Source organism: Quercus lobata, chromosome 8 (genome assembly GCF_001633185.2).
Source record: "Quercus lobata isolate SW786 chromosome 8, ValleyOak3.0 Primary Assembly, whole genome shotgun sequence".
NCBI classification, from domain to species: domain Eukaryota; kingdom Viridiplantae; phylum Streptophyta; class Magnoliopsida; order Fagales; family Fagaceae; genus Quercus; species Quercus lobata.
Genome location: NC_044911.1, coordinates 61,642,183 through 61,664,565, shown reverse-complemented (window position 1 = coordinate 61,664,565; position 22,383 = coordinate 61,642,183). Strand labels below are relative to the sequence as shown.

Genomic DNA, 22,383 nt, shown 5'->3' with positions numbered 1-22,383 from the left:
ATTAGTATTAAGTTAATTTTATCCATTTAAACGAGTATATAACTCAATTTTGTTATAATCACAAATTTAATACTCATTTAACCTATCATTAAATGAATCAATATCCACACCACATATATTATTTAAACAAGCAACAGTATATGATTTATTAACAAAATTATATAACTAAAGATATATGTAGATTTTTTTGTTTAATTGCCATGTAATGGGTTGAAGAAAAATTCTTCTAAATTAGTTATGAGTTAACCTTTTTCCACTTTCAAATTTTAATAAGGTGTGGACAGATAAATCCTACTCTAAGTTCTACAATTATATAGCTGTAGCCTGTAAGAGTAGGACCTCTTAATCTACTTCCACAAACTTTGTCCACCCTATATTTTTTTTATTAAATAAAAGAAAAAGAAAAAGAAAAGGGGGAAAAAAAAGAGTAGTTCTAGGATCATAGATTGGATTATTGGAATAGTCTTATGAGTTACCTAATAGATGAAGAAGATTATTTCAACATGATTTAGAAGAACGCTTTGTCCATTATGAATATTCAATCGGTAATCATTTAGTATTCACTTTGATATTATATATATATATATATATAAAATTAAATTTGAAATTGAATGGATGATATTTGATAATTGAAATAGATAAAAAAAAGATTAGTATTAAGTTAATTTTATCCATTTAAATGAGTGTATAACTCAATTTATTTATAATCACAAATTTAATACTCATTTAATCTATCATTAAACGAATCAATATCTACACCACATATTATTTAAACAAGCTATATGATTTATTAACAAAATTATATAACTAAAGATATATGTAGATGTTTTTTTTTTAATTTTTTTATTTAAATTGTCACGTAATGGGTTGAAGAAAAATTCTTCTAAATCAGTTTGGAGTTTAACCTTTTCTCACTTTCAAATTTTAATAAAGTGTAGACAGATAAACCGTACTCTAAGTTCTACAATTATATGGCTGTAGAAGTAGGACCTCCTCATCTACTTCCACAAACTTTGTCCACCCTATATATTTTTCATTAAATAAAAGAAGAAGAAAAAGAAAAGGAAAAAAAAAAAAGAGTTTCGCTTATGTACTTTTCAATTGGACATGTCATTTTATTTTGAACATATAATAATAAGTGGTAATGAATTTTAATTTTCACATTTTATTTAGTTAGTAGGTGATGTAGTAATTTCTCGTTAAAACAAAAGGAGATTCCGGCAAAAAAAAAAAAAAAAAAATTAGAAATAAGTCAAACCTAAAAAAAAGGGAGTAGTTCTAGGATCACAATTTTGATGCGGGAAACCATCAATAATTGTCTTGTCTTTTTATGGACATTGGACATACTATATTTTCTCTATGAATCATAATTTACCACGGTACAGTTATGGTAAAAAGAGTTGGCTGTTCTAAATTTTCGCTATAAAGGCCTATAGCTTTTTGGTCAGGACCAATGCATGAAACAGAAAGGGCAATTTACAGTCCATGTTATAAAATTCGGCATCTGGCATCTGAAGTCTTTAAAGTTTAACTAAAAAAAAACTTGAAACTTGTAAAACTTGAAAGCTATAGCTAGCCACTCTTTAAAACAAAACCCTCTCTCAAAAACAAAAAAACTCAACAAGGCTGCGCCGTCCGAGTCGCCTCGTTCTTTTGACCGAGTCGGACTCGCCCAGTGTTCGCCATGGACGGCCTCGATCGCTCTCGAGCTTTCTTGAAAGAAGTCAAGCGCCTCGTTATCAAGGTTTCTCACATTTTCTCCTTCTTTAATCTTCTTCTTCTTCTTCCATTTACATTTCCATTCAAATTTTTCTATAATTGAGATATTCTTCCTATTTGTTTTTGCTTAATGAAAATCTCCCATTTTCGGCTGTAAATAAAACGAAGCAATGTTTGGTTGTTTATACTCAATTGCTCTGTTTCTCAGTTCTATGTATATATATGCTTTAGCTTAGCTAGCTCTGTGTTTTCTTAGCCCAGAAAATTGTACAGATAAGGTTTTAATTTTATCATTTCTCACTTTTGGTTTGGCATTTAGAGCATATTGTGCAAGCTAACTATAATCCAATCTAAATGGAGTAATGGGCTTTTTTTTTTTTTTTTTTTTTTTTTTGCCCCCAATCAATATTAACTAAAAATTCCACACATTGTTGTTTTGTTTTCATGAATTTATTTTCTCGTGCAATTAAAGAAAGCATATGGTTCTCAAAATGTGTTTTTAGTTTTTTTTTTTTTGGTGTGTGGTCAAAATACATTGTTGGTCCCTTAACCATAGGCTATGAGTGATTTTAGTCTCTGAAGTTTAAAGATATTGCTTTTTAATTCTTAACGAACTTAAGGTCCCCAAAAAAAAAATTTTAAGTGAATGATTTTTTAGTCCCTAACAAACTTAAAATGATTGCTTTTAGTCCTTGTGGAGAGATGATCTTAAGTTAGTTTGGCCACGTCATCAAAGAGACTAAAAATGACTTTTTTCCTCTCAAGTAATTATGAGAATTGTCATGTTGGTATGCACGACTAATTTGAAACCTTGATGCTTTTTACACATTTGTTGATATTGTGCTTTTAACTAATGAAGGTAGGGACTGCTGTTGTTACTCGAGCCGATGGAAGACTAGCGCTAGGAAGACTAGGAGCACTATGTGAACAGGTATACCATTATATATTACCTTATGCTGCTCTAAAATTGGGAATGTTACGATATTATTAAATTTTGAACGTGATGCAGATTAAAGATTTGAACGCTCAAGGTTACGAGGTTATTGTAGTGTCGTCGGGTGCTGTCGGCCTTGGCCGCCAACGGCTTAAATACAGGAGATTAGTTAACAGCAGGTTGGACATTAATGCACATTCAAGGAAAAAAGATTTTGGAATGCAGCCTTAAAAATAAAGCAAGCTTTAGAATGTGTTACAGCGTTACCAAGATTTTTTTTTGGGGGGGTGGGGGGGTCGATTTCCTTTTTGAGCTAGTTCAAATTGCTTACGAACTTGGTAATTATTTATTGCTTGCAGCTTTGCTGATCTCCAAAAACCACAAGTTGAGCTTGATGGAAAGGCATGTGCCGCTGTTGGACAAAATTGTCTTATGGCTCTCTATGATACATTGTTTAGTCAGGTAATTAAAATGTTTGACCTATATATATATATATATATATTTTTTTTTTTTTCTACCATGTTCCTTTTTGTGGTTGTTTTGGATTTAATGTATTAGTCTATTTTCCCCATCTGCAGCTGGATGTCACATCGGCTCAGCTTCTTGTAACAGATAATGATTTTAGGGACAAAGCTTTTAGAAATCAACTTAGTGAAACTGTACAGTCATTATTAGCTCTCAAGGTTATTCCAATTTTCAATGAAAATGATGCAGTCAGCACCAGGAGAGCTCCATATGAGGTATGTTACCATTTTTAACTGCTTTGTTTCTTGCTTGGAAGTAAATTTTACTATTATTGTCAAGAAATAGCAGTATGTATAAGAAGCCATTCAGCCAAGAGCCTAATGGCTCAACTGGCACTTCCTGGTGTTCCAAAGGAGGCTTCTAGGGTTCAAATCCCCCTTCCCCCTTCCCCCAACTATTGAATTATTATTTATTTTAAAAAATGTATGTAAGAAGCCATTTAACCTAAGTCGATAATGCTATAACATGATCAAACTGTTTAAAAAGACTCTTGTAATACTTATATTTTCTGGAGATCTCCTCCTTCATCTCTGAGCTATACTTGCTTTGGTTGGCATCAATTATGTCCTGGTTTTTGCTTATATGAATCTTTTTAGACTTTATTGCCTTAGGTTTTTCCCTCTTAATCGGTTTCAACTTTCAATTCAGTTGCTTTTAAGACTTAGTAGTGCTGAGTATAGGCTGTTACACATTATATAATAAAATTTTTGCCTAGAGTAAAGAGGGAACCTTATGTGCACAGTCCTGATGAGTTTAGCTTGACAAGAATTGGAGACAATGTTTAGGATTGTAATCTTATCTTTTTATACATTAAACTGACTGGCTTTTGCCGGCAAATATACTTGCATGTGTGCGCTGACCCCTATACCAGCAAGAGTACTTTTGGGTTGGGGTACCAAGGGGGAAGGATGGTAGATTCAGGCATTTACCCTTGATTTATTGGAAATCAGTATATAGTATCTTTTTGGCATGTAAGGCAAGTTTGAAAATGTGTTTCCTAGACTCTCTCAACCTATCTCAGTATTTAATGTGCCATTTACTCGTGGTTCTGATTAAGACCTTTCTTGTGCAGGATTCTTCTGGTATATTTTGGGATAATGACAGTTTGGCTGCTCTGCTAGCTTTGGAGCTAAAGGCTGATCTTCTTGTTTTGTTGAGTGATGTAGAGGGTCTCTATAGTGGCCCTCCAAGTGACCCAAAGTCAAAGCTAATCCATACATATGTTAAGGAAAAACATCAAGGTGGAATTACCTTTGGAGACAAGTCTAGGGTGGGAAGAGGGGGCATGACTGCAAAAGTAAAAGCTGCTGTCAATGCAGCTTATGCCGGCATCCCTGTTGTTATCACCAGGTATGCTTTTGTCCTAGAAGCCTGTCCTTCAATAATTGGTTAAACACAATGCAAGGACAAATGTTACATCTGGGAATATCTTTATTTTGTCCACTTTATCAGAACATTTTTGGGCCATGTGATTGCAAGAGGGAAATAGAAATAGAAAAAAAATAACTTTCTAATTTATAGAAATAGAAAAAAATATTAAATATCTATTTTTGATAAAATATTAATGTCATTTACTTTTTTTTTACTCATATCTTGCTCATGTACTACAGTTCTTCTATTTAACAAGTTTAGATTAAAAAAGTTATAGCCCTCTACTTCCTCCCTCCCCCACCCTCTTTCTCAAGTCTGGTATCTTATTCCAACAACTTAAATAACTAGTACAACTTTTCAGTCAAGGGAAGGTATTTATTTATAAGCTGTCTGCTTTGCATGATTATGCAATGATTTCTTGGTTGTTTCTTTTGAAGTGGGTATGCTCCTGAAAACATTATTAAAGTCCTTCAAGGAGAGTGTCTTGGAACCCTCTTTCACCAAGATGCACATTTATGGGCCACAGTTAAAGAATGTAGTTCACGTGAGATGGCAGTTGCAGCAAGGGAAAGCTCCAGGCGGCTTCAGGTATCATCAAGTTGCTTCATGTTTATGGTTCTTCTGCAAATTGGGTCACTCATTCTTCCATTTAAGCATTGTGATTCAGAAGCATCATTACACAGTAATATCTTGTTCTACAGGCCATTTCTTCACATGATAGGAAAAACATTCTGCTGGACATAGCTGATGCCCTAGAAGCAAATGAAAAACTGATTAAAACAGAAAATGAAGCTGATGTTACTACTGCACAACAGGCAGGATATGAAAAGTCCTTGATAGCTCGGCTGGCTCTAAAGCCTGGGAAGGCAAGACATGCAAAATAACATAAGTTTGACTCTATTGCAATATTAATATATTTCTCTTTTAAAATTCCTGTTACTGCTTATCACTTTGGATTCTGTCCATCTTTATTTTGATCCTGTAGAAATGGTGCCATGTGGGTGTAATGGCCTTATTGGATTACATGTCTTTATCTTGCACATTGCTCGTTTAAATATTTTGTTCTCAGCAAATCAATTGTACTTGACAGATTTCAAGCCTTGCAAACTCAATACGTGTGCTTGCAAACATGGAAGATCCAATTGGTCGCATTCTGAAGAGAACTGAGGTATGCAGGGGAGGTTGTAATGATATTTTCAGGCTTTGGGTAGTCTCACACACCAATTCCAAGGGTATAGATTGGCCAATGATCCTTGGCGCAAATGACACTTCCTTCTCTCACAAGTTTTGGGCGTGGTGTGATTCAAAACCCATTGGGTGTATGTATAACTTATCAATAAAAAAAATGCTAAGGAGAAACAAGCTAGATATTTTTTTCAGATTTATTACAGATAAAAGTCCTACAATCTATATTCCAAAAAGATATTTAGATCTTAATATTGACAATAGGTCTGTGATGTTGCTGATGATTAATTTTGCATCCAGCTTGCAGATGGACTTGTATTAGAGAAAACATCATCTCCCTTGGGTGTTCTCCTGATTGTTTTTGAGTCACGTCCTGATGCGCTGGTGCAGGTATACAGGACCTAAATTGTGGACTAAAATTTGCATTATTTTTTATTTTTTTCTGGATATTGTGAATGAGTTAATTTGATTTTGTTATAACTTTGGGGCATATTGTTCCTTTATTGATTTATATGATAACCTATCTAGCAAAATGACAACCTTTGTTGGCATTGTTGATTGGGAATATGAAGTAAAAAGCAAGCAAATATTGGGTTATGATGTTTGCAGGGCTCCAATGTTAGGTTGCCTGACCTAAAAATGTTTGTTTCCTTGCACAAAATGTGCTATTAAGGTAGTATGATGGGTTAAAATCTCTGCAGTTGTGGTCTGGTTTGTGTAATATTTGAAAGAATCAACAGACCCTTCAAAAATCAGATTAAAGTTCTGATGGTTCATATTCTAGAACTGTCATTGTCGATATATGTACTGACATATAAAGAAATTAATAAGTAATATGTAAGGTTAAAAGAGAGTGACAGTTAAAAAAAAGAATTATAGATTACTTGTAGAGTAGAGATTAGTATCCTATTAAGCTAATGGGCATTAGCTCAAATGGCACCTCCCACCCTTGTAAGAGCAAGGTGGAGAGTGAGGTCTTGAGTTCAAAACCCATTGGATGCATGTGGAACTTACCAATTAAAAAAAAACAAAAAAAGGGATTGTTATCCCATGAAGTTTGTAATGACACTAAAAGCAATGGTGTTTATGACTTTATGTACCTTGCTCGAGTTACATTGGTTATTCATTGTCAAGTAAACTTGTTACATAAAAATAGTGTATGATGCATTACTGTGTGGTTTGTACTTATTCATTTAACTATTTAAGTCATATGAGCTGATTTGGTGAAGAATGACAACAGGCATGGTGCTCACATGTTTTGAACCATAAATGTTGGCCTTTTTTCATCATTATAAGACTGGCATTTTTTTTTTAATCATTTGAATAGATAGCTTCATTAGCAATCCGGAGTGGGAATGGACTTCTCCTGAAAGGAGGAAAGGAGGCCAAGCGCTCAAATGCAATCTTGCACAAGGTGTCTCCCTCCTTAAATGACTTTTTTCTTGGGAATAGATTTGTTTGTAATATCAAAATTCTACTTCATTGTTGGTGAAATTAGTTGTTGTTAAGTCACTGTTCTTTGTGAATATTTGTAGATTATCACTGATGCCATCCCGGATAGTGTTGGTGGAAAACTTATTGGACTTGTAACTTCAAGAGAGGAGATTCCTGATCTGCTTAAGGTGGGCAGAGCTAATAACAATAACTGATTTTCTAGACGTTAATTTTTAGACCTAAGTTAAAAGTCAGCCTTTACATTTGTGTGCCAGCTCGATGATGTGATTGACCTTGTAATTCCAAGGGGCAGCAATAAACTTGTATCTCAAATCAAGAACTCTACTAAAATTCCAGTTCTGGGTCATGCAGGTTAGGCAAGCTACATATATCTGTTTGTTCATATATAATCTACAGTGTGTGCTTGATCAGGATTAGTAATCTTCATTCTGTGAGAAGAATATGATAACTAAAGCTGCATTGTTTGCTACCAGATGGAATTTGCCATGTTTACCTCGATAAGTCTGCTAACATGGATATGGCAAAGCGAATCGTTGTGGATGCAAAAGTAGATTATCCAGCAGCCTGTAATGCAATGGTAATTTGTTGTAGGCTTTTGTGCTGATAATTTCAATTTCGATGACCTTATATAGTATTTCTGTAAATGAGGGTCTACAACTTTTTTTGGTTGATGTCTTTTACTTTTCTTAGGAAACACTTCTTGTTCACAAGGATTTGAGTCAGAGTGAAGGACTATCTGAGCTTATTGTTGACCTTCGGGTTGAAGGTTGGACTTTTCTTGCAAACCCTTTTTATTTTACATGTGAAAAAAACTTCATACTTTTTGTATCCCTTTTATTGCTGGGGAGGTTGGAAGGTATTTGTAATCATGCTAAATTTCTCTTTATAGTATAGAACCCTTGAACCATCAACTGTGGGTAGTCTTTGTTAGTTTTGACCAATTTAGGTATAAGTCGTGTTTACATGAAAATTTTTCGTCACCTCTTATTTAAAAGCTTGAGTTTCCCATAGCTCAATATTTCAAAAAATCAATTAAGACACTAATTAAAAGTTGCATAACCTTTGGTCAGTTTAGTAAAAATTGTATACTTTGTTTTCTTAATTAAAAATTTGTGTCGTTTCAAACCAACACACTCAAATTGAAATGGCGGAAGTATCAAAATTATGCCATTTAGGTTTTGCATTCCTGTAATTAGATCAAATTTGACAGCAGTTTAGAAGGTTGAAATTTCATTTTGATATCTTTTATGACTGATATGATAGCTTACCAAAAGCTCAAAACAAAATGGTGGAATGGAATTATCACTGATACTTCTCCTTCACCCTATTTTAGATGTCTTCAAGTTTGGTATTCTGACTACTGTTACGCAATGCAGTAACCTTCAGGACAATCGAGAAGGTTAAACAACTGATGTGCATCTTTTGCAGGTGTTACTTTATATGGTGGACCACGGGCAAGCTCCCTGCTGAATTTTCCCGAGGCCAGGTCATTTCATCATGAGTACAATTCACTGGCTTGCACTGTTGAAATTGTGGATGATGTATATGCAGCCATAGATCATATACATCAACATGGAAGGTATGTTAGCATTTCCGTTTTGATAAGAATCATATTAATTCCCTCTCTCGCTGCACACATCTAAAGTTGTCTAGAAGACATTGGGAGATGAATCGATTTTATTTCTAATTTTTTTGGCAGCGCACATACTGATTGCATCATTGCAGAAGACCAGGAAGTTGCTGAAGTTTTCCTACACCAAGTTGACAGGTTGGAGCATGCACGCGCACACACACACTATTTACTTCTACTTTCATTGCTTCTGCATTTTTTTTTTTTTTGAACTGTTGAATTTGATATACCAATATAGTACTAGTTTGATCTTTGTTAAGAATTTATTCTGTAATCCGTGATGATAACAATTCAGTCACTGTGGTTTGTTTGGCAGTGCTGCTGTTTTTCACAATGCAAGTACCAGATTTTGTGATGGGGCTCGGTTTGGACTAGGTGCCGAGGTATAACATCATTTAGTAGTTAGCTCAAAAATTTACTTAAACTAGTAAGTTAACCGTGCGATGCATGGATAATGTTGTAATATTTTATGTAAGATGGTTTTGAAGAATTTTGTACATATATTATAGCATAGTTGTTATAGAATTTTGTTAGTAATGAGTTTATCATAAGAAGAAACAATTATAAATTTTACACACATATCCATTATAATTATTCAGTTCAAGTAATGAGAAATAATAAAACAACTTTGGAGGAATATTGTAAATAAAAGTTAATATAAAATGTGTCTCTCTCTTTCTCCTTAATTCTAAAACAAAATACACATCCCAAACACCCACAATCAATCACATCCTTTACAAAACTCACAAATCTACAACGTTTGACCTTAACATCAAAATCGTAATTACCATTGTCGCTCAATATAAAATGCACGCCCCCTTTCTTGGTTGTAGCCAACTTATACGGGGTAGGATTAGATGAGACAAGAATGAAAAAGCTAGGTAGATATCATCGAAATATTGAAGGTAAATGAAATCATTTTTGTTCCGTTGTGACATGGGATGGCATGAAGGGCCATGGGTGGGTAGGTATATATAAAGGAGTAGAAGTGCAAGAGGTGAAAATGATTAATTGAAATGCAAAGAATTTTGTGTGTATATTTGAGGGAGTAGTCTTAAAACATTGAACCAAAAGATACAAAGAATATTTACATTTTAATTAGAAAAGTCTTGAAACATTTAACCAAATGAAATAAAAAGTTAATATTTAATTTGTTCTTATTTTTGATGTGGCATTTGAGAATATTTCAATTCTTTTTGTATAGAATGCGTCACTTGGCAGAATCTCATGCTTTCTCACATGAGGTCTTTGCTTTTATATATACATTGATTGGTGTTATTGATCTTGTATTTGATTCTCTTTAATGGTTTGTTTAGGTTGGGATAAGTACAAGCCGGATTCATGCTCGGGGTCCAGTAGGAGTTGAAGGACTGTTAACAACACGATGGTATGAACTGCTGATCTCTGTTGGTATATTTAATGACATCAAAATTCTTTCTTTTTGTCCCTTTGGTAAATTATAGAAGCATCCCTGATGAGAATATAAAGTTTGTGTTGCAAAGATTGGTAAAGATAAAGAAATCATGCCTCATTTGGAAATAAACATTATAACATATTTTCTTATAACATGATGTAGAGGGGACAACTTGAGGATTGCTTGTGCCTTGGTTGTTAAAGATTGAACAAAACTTAGGTATAGTACCTTAGGTACTGTTCCTTAGGTTCCTCTCTTAAAATTTAGCTATGTAGTTATTTAATTAGAAAATACACTTTCATCCCAAGAGAAAAAATCCACATGACAGAATTTTAAAAATGAAATCTAAAGAATAGCAGCTAAGTACTGTATCTAAGTCTTGCTTTTAAAGATTAGGTGTCACTTTTTGACTCAATTGTATAACATGCGGATAAAATTTTAGTGAAAAGTATTATTAAATGCAGAAATATATCCCACTGGCATTACAAGGAACTGTAAAGTAAATTATAAAGTAACTGACAATTATTCATTCAGGAAAGAAAATAAGTAGCTAACATTTTTTAAATTTGTAAGTTACACATACATCTAGTGGGTCTTGTCTTGACTTCATGACCTTTTCTTCTATACCATTTTATTATTGGAGAAGGAAATATCAGATAAAGCAACTGATATCTTATCATGTGAAACTGCTTAGTTTTTGAAAGTTACAGCTATCCCTACAAAACGTGAGGCTTTTTAAAAGTTGCACATGAGTAGATTAGCTAAGAAAAAAAAGCTAATCCAAATGCACATAGTTGGAGCAATTTATTTTCCTCTGCTATTTTCACATGCCTTTAGTCATAGACTTCATTTACCCCTTACTTCCCGAAAGGTGAAGAATGCAACATCACAAGAAACATGTTTTAGCAAGGAGAATCTACATAGGTATAAGCATGATACTTGTGGCATATGCAGGATTCTCAAAGGAAGTGGACAAGTGGTTGATGGTGATAAAGACATAGTTTACACCCACAAGGACCTCACAAACGAGTCCTGAGTTTGTTGCCAGAGCTTCAGCTGTTCAGCCCACAAGCTGGAAATAAGGGAAAAGAAGAAGTGAGAGAATAAAAATGTTGTGTTGGCTGTTGTTTCCTATATATCAGTAGTGTATTATAAGGTAGGTTTGATATTAGGTTCTTAGTTCAACTTGGCAAAGAAATAGCCGACCCTGATGAAATCATAACCATCTCATCAGTCCTTTGGCCTGATAATTACTGGTGCAGTTTATTGATTGACTTTATTGCTAGTGACCCCAAATATTTATCTTAAACACGCTTATTTACAATGTCTCTCAAACTATAAATTTTTGTACCTAAATTTGAGATTGATTTGTAATGTTTATTTTTTTTCGTCCGATTAAGGTCAAAATTACAGATTAGTAAATTCGGGTGGGATAGGCGTTACAATTCAACAAGCACTAATCTTTCAATTTGACACGAATCTCTCAATTTAGGGTATTAAAATTTATTTGCAAAAATTTATAATTTAGAACTTATTCTAAATAATCTGTAGTTTATTGTAGGGTATATATAGTTACAATCAACCCAAGAATTAACGATCTGGCCTCTCTCTCTCTCTCTCTCTCTCTCTCTCTCCTATTTTATAAATGAAATAAAGAAATGAATTTGTAGCTTTTGATTTTTTAGTAAATGAAATAAAGAAATGAATATTAGCCATTTTATCAAAGAGGTATGCATGTATATTCTCATGTTTGGGGTGTTTAATTGTAAATCACGTGTAGATTCAGTGAGAATAATAATGCATATAACTGTTGCATGATGTACTTTCTAGTTCATCTAGTAATCGCCTAGACATAATCTCTTATAAAAAAAAACAAAAACAATGTTACATGGAATCCCAAATAATGATTCAAGAGGATCTCCATTGATTTTTATTTTTTATTTTTCAGAACATACATCCAGCGGAATGCTCATGTGTAAGTGGAGCAAATGTATTAATCTCAGCGCATGCCTAGGCTCTATCTCAAGCGCTGGTTTGGCAATGCTGTTTTTACCACTAATGCAAAAAGATCCTCCTTTTTTTTTTTTTTTTTTTTTTTAAATTATCTTTTTTCTACTTCACTTCCTCACATATGAAACAGCCCATAAACCGCCCAAAAAATAGAATCACTTTAGTCACATGTAGAAGGCTCCCATCAGAACTCAGCCTGAAAATCAGAACCAAAGGGCTTTGAGAAAATGAGTGCATCTCTAATAGTGAAGGTTCTCCTCGACTCTCCTCTCATTTCCCTTTAATTCCATTTTTCAGGAAATAAACATATAGTAAACAATATTATTCTCAATAGTAAACAAAGCAGCACATCAAGATACATCTAGAGCTAACAGGGAAGAACAAAAATCAAAATAAAATACCAAGCCCTCCGTGTGACAACTCAATGAGTGAATAATATGTGAAAAATTAGTGGGACCAACTTTGATAATAGAGTATAAAATTGAATTACACGACGTTCATTCGTTGATTGTTACATGGGTAACTTGGTACACCTGTCACCACAAAGCAACTTTCGATCATCTTGCACCATCAATCTCTATTTGGGAGAAAACTCCATTTATATCCGAACCATTATCCACTCTTAAGGGCTCTACATTACATTCAACACCTCCCTCATCAAGGATGATTTCAGGAAGCAAACCCAAATTTTGAGTCAAATGCAATTCCAAAATCGCATTTGTTGTGCTGTCCCCATTTGGTACTCCTTGCACTGCAGTTTTTTGAAGCTGCAATGCATATTCCAAGTCCCACAGCACATCAAGCATAGTAGGCCTTTCAGCTCCATTTTCCTTCAAACATCCCACAGCTGTTTCACCAAATTTTCTCAATGAATCAGGGTTAATGTCTCCCACTAAAAGCGGGTCCATAATCTTTTCAAGTTGTCCTCCTTTCTTTTGCCATAACATCCCCCATTCAGCTAAGTTCACCTCCTCCCTCTTCGGTGAGTCAATAATAGCAGGTCTGGCACAAAGCACTTCAAGAAGTACAACACCAAAGGAGTAGACATCAGACTTGTCTGTGAACTGAAAGGACCTAAAATATTCAGGATCCACATAACCAAAGCTACCTTTTATGCCAACACTGAAATGTTCTGGATCATCAGGACCGGATCTTGAAAGACCAAAATCTGCAACTTTTGCAACATAATGTTCATTCAACAATATGTTTGTTGACTTAACATCACGGTGGATGATTCCCCCATGTAAGCAAGTGTGAAGGTAATGAAGGCCTTTTGCTGCACCAATACAAATCTCAAGCCTTTGCTTCCAGGTCAATGTGGGCCTTTTAGCTGATCTCTGAGAAGAGTTCTCATTGGAATCATACAAATGTTCTCTCAGACTTCCCTTTTCCATAAATTCATACACCAGTATCATCTCAGACCCTTCATCACAATATCCAATCAAGGAAACAAGATGACGATGGCGAATTCTGGATAAAACCAAGATTTCTGTTTTGAATTCTGGAAGGCCCTGGCCATGCTTTGAATCACTTCTCTTCACAGCCACTTTCATGCCATTCTGAAGACTTCCCTCATAAACTTTCCCAAACCCACCCTCACCTACCAACCGTTTGGAATCAAAGTTATGAGTAGCACCTTGTACTTCAAGAAGAGGCATCTTCAACTTCAAATTTAAATTACGAACGAGGGAGGCATTCGTCGATCCTTTTCCAAGATGAACCTCTGGCTTTGAACCCACCCCATCAACATGCTTTGCTCTCATGCGTTTTAACAAGAACAGCACTACCAAAATGAAAACGAAGGTCACACCACAAACTGTACCTACCACAACAAAAATTAGTTTCTTTTGATCGCCTGGAATATGGACAAAGTCTGATTCTTTAATAAATTCCATTATCTCCACCCCATTTAGATAGGCAGTTTTAGTTATAGAATCTTCCCTAGGCCCGACACTTATGTTCATATACCCTGAATCATCTGAATCAACCACAAAGTCCCAGTAAAATGGAGCTGCCACCTTAACAGTTTCATCGTAAGGATTTATCTCCTGACTGAAATTGCTATAAATATAGAGATTGAACTTGAGAAAATAAGGGTCTTTGCTAATGATATCACAAAAGTGAAGCCTAACCATATGCCTGGATCTCTTACTCACACCAAATTGCCAACTTATGTTAGAAGAATTTGATCCCATGTTGTCAGTGGGATTCAATTCTTTGCAAGTCTTGTAGACAAGATCTGGAGCACTATAATTATTTCCTCCAAGAACATCATAGATAAGCGTACCATTATAAGTAGCACATGTTTTTGCGTATCCTGCAGAAAGTAGATACTCATCATCAGGTATCCAATTCCTCCACAGTGTGTCGTTAGTCTGTGGACCTCCAACATTGACCCTGTGAATTGTATGAAAAACCTGAGATGCTATACCATCGTAACTACCGTTATCCCCCATAGGAGTAACATGAGGGAAACCATCAGTAGTGAAGTTTGGTGGGGCAAGAAAGACTTCTATGGCACTAACAAAAGCAAAAGAGTTCTTATGAGGAGTGAAGTGGATGCTGAACTTGCTTCCATTGATAGTAAGTAAGAATTCCTCTATAACTGGTGAATTACTATTGTTTAGAAGAGCAAAATTTGATAGCAGATAAAAATCAGAAGCCGAAACATCAAATAGAGCATCAGCCAGATTAGTCCTACCAGACACGAAAGGAAAGAAATGGATACGTACATAGTAGGTGCCCTTGTCAATGATATCAAACTCATAGAAAGATGGATTTGTGAATATTCTTGCAGTTTGATACAGAGAGTTATTTGTTGATGAGTTGGCGTCACTTACAGTAGAGCTTGGTCCAACAGAGAATGAAAGTGAGCTTGAATTCGAGTCACCGACAAAGTTCCTACCATTGACAGTAACGTCGGTCTTTGATCCACAATTGATGAAGTACTTATTTTGAAGGGTGTAAGCTGATGAGAAAAGTAGAAGAGAAAGGAAATATAGAAGGAAGAGAGGGAAAAGGTGAAACTTTTCCATGGAAAATTGGTAGGAATTGCTGCTTTTTAGTTAGTTCCAGTGGGAGAATGGAAGAGAACCTTATCAGCATATATGGAGGAAACTAATGGTGGATGGAAATAATTTGTATTGAACACACACATGATATTAGAGGTGTAGGAGAAAGTGTATTGTTGACTTTGACGTTTGAAATGTACATGTTCGGTGTTCCGTTCTAAACATGACTACAGTAATTAACGTAATGCGAAGGATGCGTTTTGTTACTTTATATGTCTACATCATGTTGAATAAGAGTCCAAGACATTTCAAGGATAGAAAAGTCTCCCCAATTATTTGCATCTACCAGACCGTGTGGAAGGAGAAGGAGTAAATTAATCTGGTTCTAGTCAGACGCAAATTCTTAAACCAATAAAGAGGTTCTTGAAAACATAAGGAAGAGATATCTGGAATCTAACAGGCAAAAAAAAAAAAAAAAAAAAACTCAAATTTTATATTCCAAGTAAAAGTTTTCTTAAATGGATTTCAATTAATATAGTATCATAAGAGCACTCCCATTTGTTCTGAAATCAAACTGAAATAAAATCTTGATTTCTAAAATTTTGAGAACTAGCTTGTGTTTCCATGCCATTGGGTTTGAATTTATATTGATTTGTCTAGTTGTTTATTTTATTTTATTTAGAAAGGGTAATATTGTATGCATAATTATTAAGTGATCTTGAGTCAAAAGCATATGAATTGTTTTAAGGGTAATATCAATTTTTATAGTTGTTTGACCATGCATATGAATTTAGTGTAAATGCAAGTATTGCTAGGAAGCATCTTGTTATGTCGTAATGTATGCTTTTTTTATTTTTATTTTTTTTATTGAATAAAGAGTCAAAGTAAGTAGGGTAAACTTTTCTAAATAAAAAAGAAAGAAAAATTAAGTAGGGAAAAGAGAAGGAACGTAGCACCTTGATGGATGAAATGATTTCTTCCTTCCTTCATCTTCATGTGGAAGCACTGTTGTGTTGGGCACCATTTTTGCTATATTGTATATATCTTTACTTCCATCCCTTTCATTTTTATACTAAAAGCAACTTAACTAACTTCTCAATAAAAACCTGCCATAAATACAACAGTTTCTTAGTTCAACTTGGCAAAGAAATAGCCGACCTTGATGAAATCATAACCATCTCATCAGTCCTTTGGCCTGATAATTACTGGTGCAGTTTATTGATTGACATTATTGCTAGTGACCCCAAATATTTATCTTAAACAATGGGGTTATTTACAATGTCTCTCAAACTATAAATTTTTGTACCTAAATTTGAGATTGATTTGTAATGTTTATTTTTCTTTTCATCCTATTAAGGTAAAAACTTACAGATTAGTAAATTGGGGTGGGATAGGATTTACAATTCAACAAGCACTAAGATTTCAATTTGACACGAATCTCTCAATTTAGGGTATTAAAATTTATTTGCAAAAAATTATAATTTATAACTTATTCTGAATAATCTATAGTTTATTGTAGGATATAAATAGTTTCAATCAACCCAAGAATTAACAACCTGGTCTCTCTCTCTCTCTCTCTCTCCCCTATTTTATAAATGAAATAAAGAAATGAATTAGTAGCTTTTGATTTTTTAGTAAATGAAATAAAGAAATGAATAGTAGCCATTTTATCAAAGAGGTATACATGTATATTCTCATATTTGGGGTGTTTAATTGTAAATCACCTGTAGATTCAGTGAGAATAATAATGCATATAACTGTTGCATGGTGTACTTTCTAGTTCATCTAGCAATCACCTAGACATAATCTCTTAAAAAAGAAAAGAAAACAATGTTACATGGAATCCCAAATAATGATTCAAGATGATCTCCATTGATTTTTATTTTTTATTTTTTCAGAACATACATCCAGCGGAATGCTCTTGTATAAGTGTAGCAAACGTATTAGTCTCAGCGCATGCCAAGGCTCTATCTCAAGCACTGGTTTGGCAATGCTGTTTTTACCACTAATGCAAAAAGATCCTTTTAAAAAAAAAAAAATTTTAGTTCTCTTTTTTCTTCTTCACTTCCTCACGTTTGAAACAGCCCATAAAGCGCCTAAAAAATAGAATCACTTTAGTCACATGTAGAAGGCTCTCATCAGAACTCAGCCTGAAAATCAGAACCAAAGGGCTCTAAGAAAGTGAGTGCATCTCCAATAGTGAAGGTTCTCCTCGACTCTCCTCTCATTTCCCTTTAATTCCATTTTTTAGGAAATAAACATAGAGTAAACTGATGATGCCGAAAAAATAACCAGTGGTGCCGGCCAAATACTCTCCGAAGGTCAAGTTAGAACTTTTCACAATTCTATAGTGCTAGAGCTGGGGTAAATTATGCTTACCTTGGTTTGTGAGGGTTTTGGGGTTTTTATAGTAGTAGAGGGTTGACATCTCTTCCTTGGTTTAGAAGTCCTTTCCTTATAAGAGCCTCCATAAGCGTATTTTGCAAAACCCATACCATGTAGGAGTCCTTTTCATTAGCATTGAGCGTGGGACACAAGATATTTCCTTATACATGCATGTGTGGAGACCAAGTTAGGCCCACGTCAGAACCGTCAGAGTCTCGCATACCTCCTTCAGCTTATTGGCGTAAGCTTTCCATCTTCCTTGCCCAAGGTGCTCCCGTCAGCTTCGAGGTGAACCCGTAGACCTCCTACAGTCGTCACTTGTCAATGGACACAAGTAAGACCGACGAGTTGGTTTGGAACGTCGCCTTATACCTTTTCATCGGTAAGTGTTAATATTACAGTTTTATCCTTATCATAAACGATATTATTCTCAACGGTCTTGTTTCTCAGCCACATACTTGCATATATACTTGCACACTCCAACACAAATAGTAAACACAGCAGCACATCAAGATACATCTAGAGCTAACAGGGAAGAACAAAAATCAAAATAAAATAACAAGCCCTCTGTGCGACAACTCAATGAGTGAATAATATGTGAAAAATTAGTGGGACCAACTTTGATAATAGAGTATAAAATTGAATTACACGACGTTTATTCATTGATTGTTACATGGGTAACTTGGTACACCTGTTACAAGAGATACTTTCTGGACCTCACCACAAAGCAACTTTCGATCATCTTGCACCATCAATCTCTATTTGAGAGAAAACTCCACTTACATCCGAACCATTATCCCCTCTTAAGGGCTCTTCATTACATTCAACACCTCCCTCATCAAGGATGATATCAGGAAGCAAACCCAAATTTTGAGTCAAATGCAATCCCAAAATCGCATTTGTTGTGCTGTCCCCATGTGGTACTCCTTGCACTGCAGTTTTTTGAAGCTGCAATGCATATTCCAAGTCCCACAGCACATCAAGCATAGTAGGCCTTTCAGCTCCATTTTCCTTCAAACATCCCACAGCTGTTTCACCAAATTTTCTCAATGAATCAGGGTTAATGTCTCCCACTAAAAGCGGGTCCATAATCTTTTCAAGTTGTCCTCCTTTCTTTTGCCATAACATCCCCCATTCAGCTAAGTTCACCTCCTCCCTCTTCGGTGAGTCAAGAATAGCAGGTCTGGCACAAAGCACTTCAAGAAGTACTACACCAAAGGAGTAGACATCAGACTTGTCTGTGAACTGAAAGGACCTAAAATATTCAGGATCCACATAACCAAAGCTACCTTTTATGCCAACACTGAAATGTTCTGGATCATCAGGACCGGATCTTGAAAGGCCAAAATCTGCAACTTTTGCAACATAATGTTCATTCAACAATATGTTTGTTGACTTAACATCACGGTGGATGATTCCCCCATGTAAGCAAGTGTGAAGGTAATGAAGGCCTTTTGCTGCACCAATACAAATCTCAAGCCTTTGCTTCCAGGTCAATGTGGGCCTTTTAGCTGATCTCTGAGAAGAGTTCTCATTGGAATCATACAAATGTTCTCTCAGGCTTCCCTTTTCCATAAATTCACACACCAGTATCATCTCAGACCCTTCATCACAATATCCAATCAAGGAAACAAGATGGCGATGGCGAATTCTGGATAAAACCAAGATTTCTGTTGTGAATTCTGGAAGGCCCTGGCCATGCTTTGAATCACTTCGCTTCACAGCCACTTTCATGCCATTCTGAAGACTTCCTTCATAAACTTTCCCAAATCCACCCTCACCTACCAACCGTTTGGAATCAAAGTTATGAGTAGCACCTTGTACTTCAAGAAGAGGCATCTTCAACTTCAAATTTAAATTACGAACGAGGGAGGCATTCGTCGATCCTTTTCCAAGATGAACCTCTGGCTTTGAACCCACCCCATCCACATGCTTTGCTCTCATGCGTTTTAACAAGAACAGCAGTGCCAAAATGAAAACGAAGGTCACACCACAAACTGTACCTACCACAACAAAAATTAGTTTCTTTTGATCGCCTGGAATATGGACAAAGTCTGATTCTTTAATAAATTCCATTATCTCCACCCCATTTAGATAGGCAGTTTTAGTTATAGAATCTTCCCTAGGCCCGACACTCATGTTCATATATCCTGAATCATCTGAATCAACCACAAAGTCACAGTAAAATGGAGCTGCCACCTTATCAGTTTCATCGTAAGGATTTATCTTCTGACTGAAATTGCTATAAATATAGAGATTGAACTTGAGAAAATAAGGGTCTTTGCTAATGATATCACAAAAGTGAAGCCTAACCATATGCCTGGATCTCTTACTCACACCAAATTGCCAACTTATGTTAGAAGAATTTGATCCCATGTTGTCAGTGGGATTCAATTCTTTGCAAGTCTTGTAGACAAGATCCGGGGCACTATAATTAGTTCCTCCAGGATTATCATAGAGAAGCGTACCATTATAAGTAGCACATGTTTTTGCAGATCCTGCAGAAAGTAGATACTCATCATCAGGTATCCAATTCCTCCACAGTGTGTCATTAGTCTTTGGACCTCCAACATTGACCCTGTGAATTGTATGAAAAACCTGAGATGCTACACCATAGTAACTACCGTTTTCCCCCATAGGAGTAACATGAGGGAAACCATAAGTAGTGAAGTTTGGTGGGGCAAGAAAGACTTCTACGGCGCTAACGAAAGCAAAGGAGTTCTTATGAGGAGTGAAGTGGATGCTGAACTTGCTTCCATTGATAGTAAGTAAGAATTCCTCAATCACTGGTGAATTACTATTGTTTTGAAGAGCAAAATTTGATAGCAGATAAAAATCAGAAGCCGAAACATCAAATAGAGCATCAGCCAGATTAGTCCTACCAGACACGAAAGGAAAGAAATGGATACGTACATAGTAGTTGCCCTTGTCAATGATATCAAACTCATACAAAGATGAATTTGTGAATATTCTCGCAGTTTGATAAAGAGAGTTATTTGTTGATGAGTTGGTGTCACTTACAGTAGAGCTTGGTCCAACAAAGAACGAAAGTGAGCTTGAATTCGAGTCACCGACGAAGTTCCTACCATTGACTGTAACGTTGGTCTTTGATCCACAGTTGATGAAGTACTTATTTCGAGGGGTGTAAGCTGATGAGAAAAGTAGAAGAGAAAGGAAATATGGAAGGAAGAGAGGGAAAATATGAAACTTTTCCATGGAAGGAATTGCAGCTTTTTAGTTAGTTCAGTGAGAGACTAGGCTTGAGGAGAACCTTATCAGCATATATGGAGGAAACTAATGGTGGATGGAAATAATTTGTATTGAACACACACATGATATTAGAGGTGTAGGAGAAAGTGTTTGTTGACTTTGACGTTTGAAATGTCCATGTTCCCTTCTAAACATGACTACAGTAACGTAATGCCAAGGATGCGTTTTGTTACTTTATATGTCTGCACCATGTTGAATAAGAGTCCAAGACATTTCAAGGATAGAAAAGTCTCCCCAATTATTTGCATCTACCAGAACGTGTGAAAGGAGTAAAATAAAATAAAGAGGTTCCTTGAATGCATAAGGAAGAGATCTCTGGAATCTAACAGGGAAAAAAAAAAAAAAAAACTCAAATTTTATTTTCTAAGTTAAAATGATCTTAAATGGATTTTAATTAAAATAGTATCATAAGAGCACTCATATTTGTTCAGAAATCAAACTGAAATAAAATCTTGATTTCTAGAATTTTGAGAACTGGCTTTGTATTTCCATGCCATTCGGTTTGTATTTATATTGATTTGTCTAGTTTTTTATTTTATTTTATTTGGAGAGGGTAATATTGTATGTATAATTATCAAGTGATCTTGAGTCAAAAGCATATGAATTGTTTTAAGGGTAATATCAATTATTCTAGTTTTTTGACCATGCATATATGAATTTAGTGTGAATGCAAGTATTGCTAGGAAGCATCTTGTTATGTCGTAATGTCTGCTTTTTGTTTCTATTGGATAAAGAGTCAAAGTAAGTAGGGGAAACTTTTCTCAACAAAAGAAAGAAAAAGTAAGTGGGAAAAGAGGAGGAACATGCACCGGGACCTACTCGGTAAAAATCTTTACGAGTTAAATGGGAAGAGTTGTGGACCACGGAAATAAATAGAAGATTGCTGACAGGATTGATAGTTTTACGTGGAAAGAGGAGTTAAAAACAGTAGCACCTCGATGGATGAAATGATTTCTTCCTTCCTTCATCTTCATGTGGAGGCACTGTTGTGTTGGGCACCGTTTTTGCTATATTGTATCTTTACCATCATCCCTCAAAACGCTTTCATTTTTATACTAAAAGCAACTTAACTAACCTCTCAATAAAAACCTGCCATTAATACAACATTTTCTCAAACTACTCAAGATTTTTCACCCAACAACTGTTTCTTCTATGGTATGTTTGGCAGTTCGGAAAGAAAGGAAAGGAAAAGGTATAATGGGGGAGGTAGAGGAGAGAGAGGAGAATGACATCTTAGAGAGTTACTTTGATTCATCTAAGCAAAAAAAATCGTTTTATAGCTGTTTGAGACCAGAAATTTGCGAAAATATTCTGCAGAAACCGTTTCTCTGTTCAGTCAAATCAGCACTTTCACACAGCGCCACTGAACCACACCATAAAGTAAATTTACTCACAAATTAGATCCTACATTGTATATATGCGCCTGGACATTTGTAATGTATACGTTCCCTTCAAAATGAAACAACAGTTTAGT

General features: G+C 35.2%; 3 protein-coding genes across 4 annotated transcripts; 1 reads left to right on the top strand and 2 right to left on the bottom strand.

Moving 5' to 3' along the window:
- The first annotated feature begins 1,475 nt into the window (after positions 1–1,475).
- Positions 1,476–16,510, top strand: LOC115957815 (delta-1-pyrroline-5-carboxylate synthase-like). Of its 2 annotated transcripts, XR_004084402.1 has the most exons (21): positions 1,476–1,744; positions 2,579–2,650; positions 2,729–2,832; positions 3,013–3,115; positions 3,232–3,393; positions 4,251–4,528; positions 4,987–5,137; positions 5,251–5,415; positions 5,640–5,717; positions 6,035–6,124; positions 7,062–7,148; positions 7,270–7,356; positions 7,444–7,540; positions 7,663–7,766; positions 7,880–7,955; positions 8,618–8,768; positions 8,889–8,957; positions 9,136–9,202; positions 10,136–10,206; positions 11,188–11,405; positions 16,379–16,510. XR_004084402.1 is itself a non-coding variant. In XM_031076148.1 (20 exons), exons 1-20 carry the CDS (start codon positions 1,685–1,687, stop codon positions 11,267–11,269), a joined length of 2,154 nt encoding a protein of 717 aa, XP_030932008.1. In that variant the 5' UTR covers positions 1,476–1,684; the 3' UTR covers positions 11,270–11,613. The 2 variants fall into 2 exon arrangements, 1 of the variants encoding a protein (XP_030932008.1); XM_031076148.1 differs by lacking the exon at positions 16,379–16,510 and having other exon boundaries at positions 11,188–11,613.
- Positions 12,658–21,027, bottom strand: LOC115957814 (probable receptor-like protein kinase At5g24010). Its single transcript, XM_031076147.1, has 2 exons — positions 20,911–21,027; positions 12,658–15,337 (listed from the first exon to the last, which is right to left on the bottom strand). The coding sequence occupies exon 2, from the start codon at positions 15,276–15,278 to the stop codon at positions 12,801–12,803; it is 2,478 nt and encodes an 825-aa protein (XP_030932007.1). The 5' UTR covers positions 15,279–15,337; positions 20,911–21,027; the 3' UTR covers positions 12,658–12,800.
- On the bottom strand, positions 18,231–20,976 carry LOC115957813 (probable receptor-like protein kinase At5g24010). Its single transcript, XM_031076146.1, has one exon. It carries the CDS (start codon positions 20,853–20,855, stop codon positions 18,378–18,380), a length of 2,478 nt encoding a protein of 825 aa, XP_030932006.1. The 5' UTR covers positions 20,856–20,976; the 3' UTR covers positions 18,231–18,377.
- Positions 21,028–22,383: the final 1,356 nt, after the last annotated feature.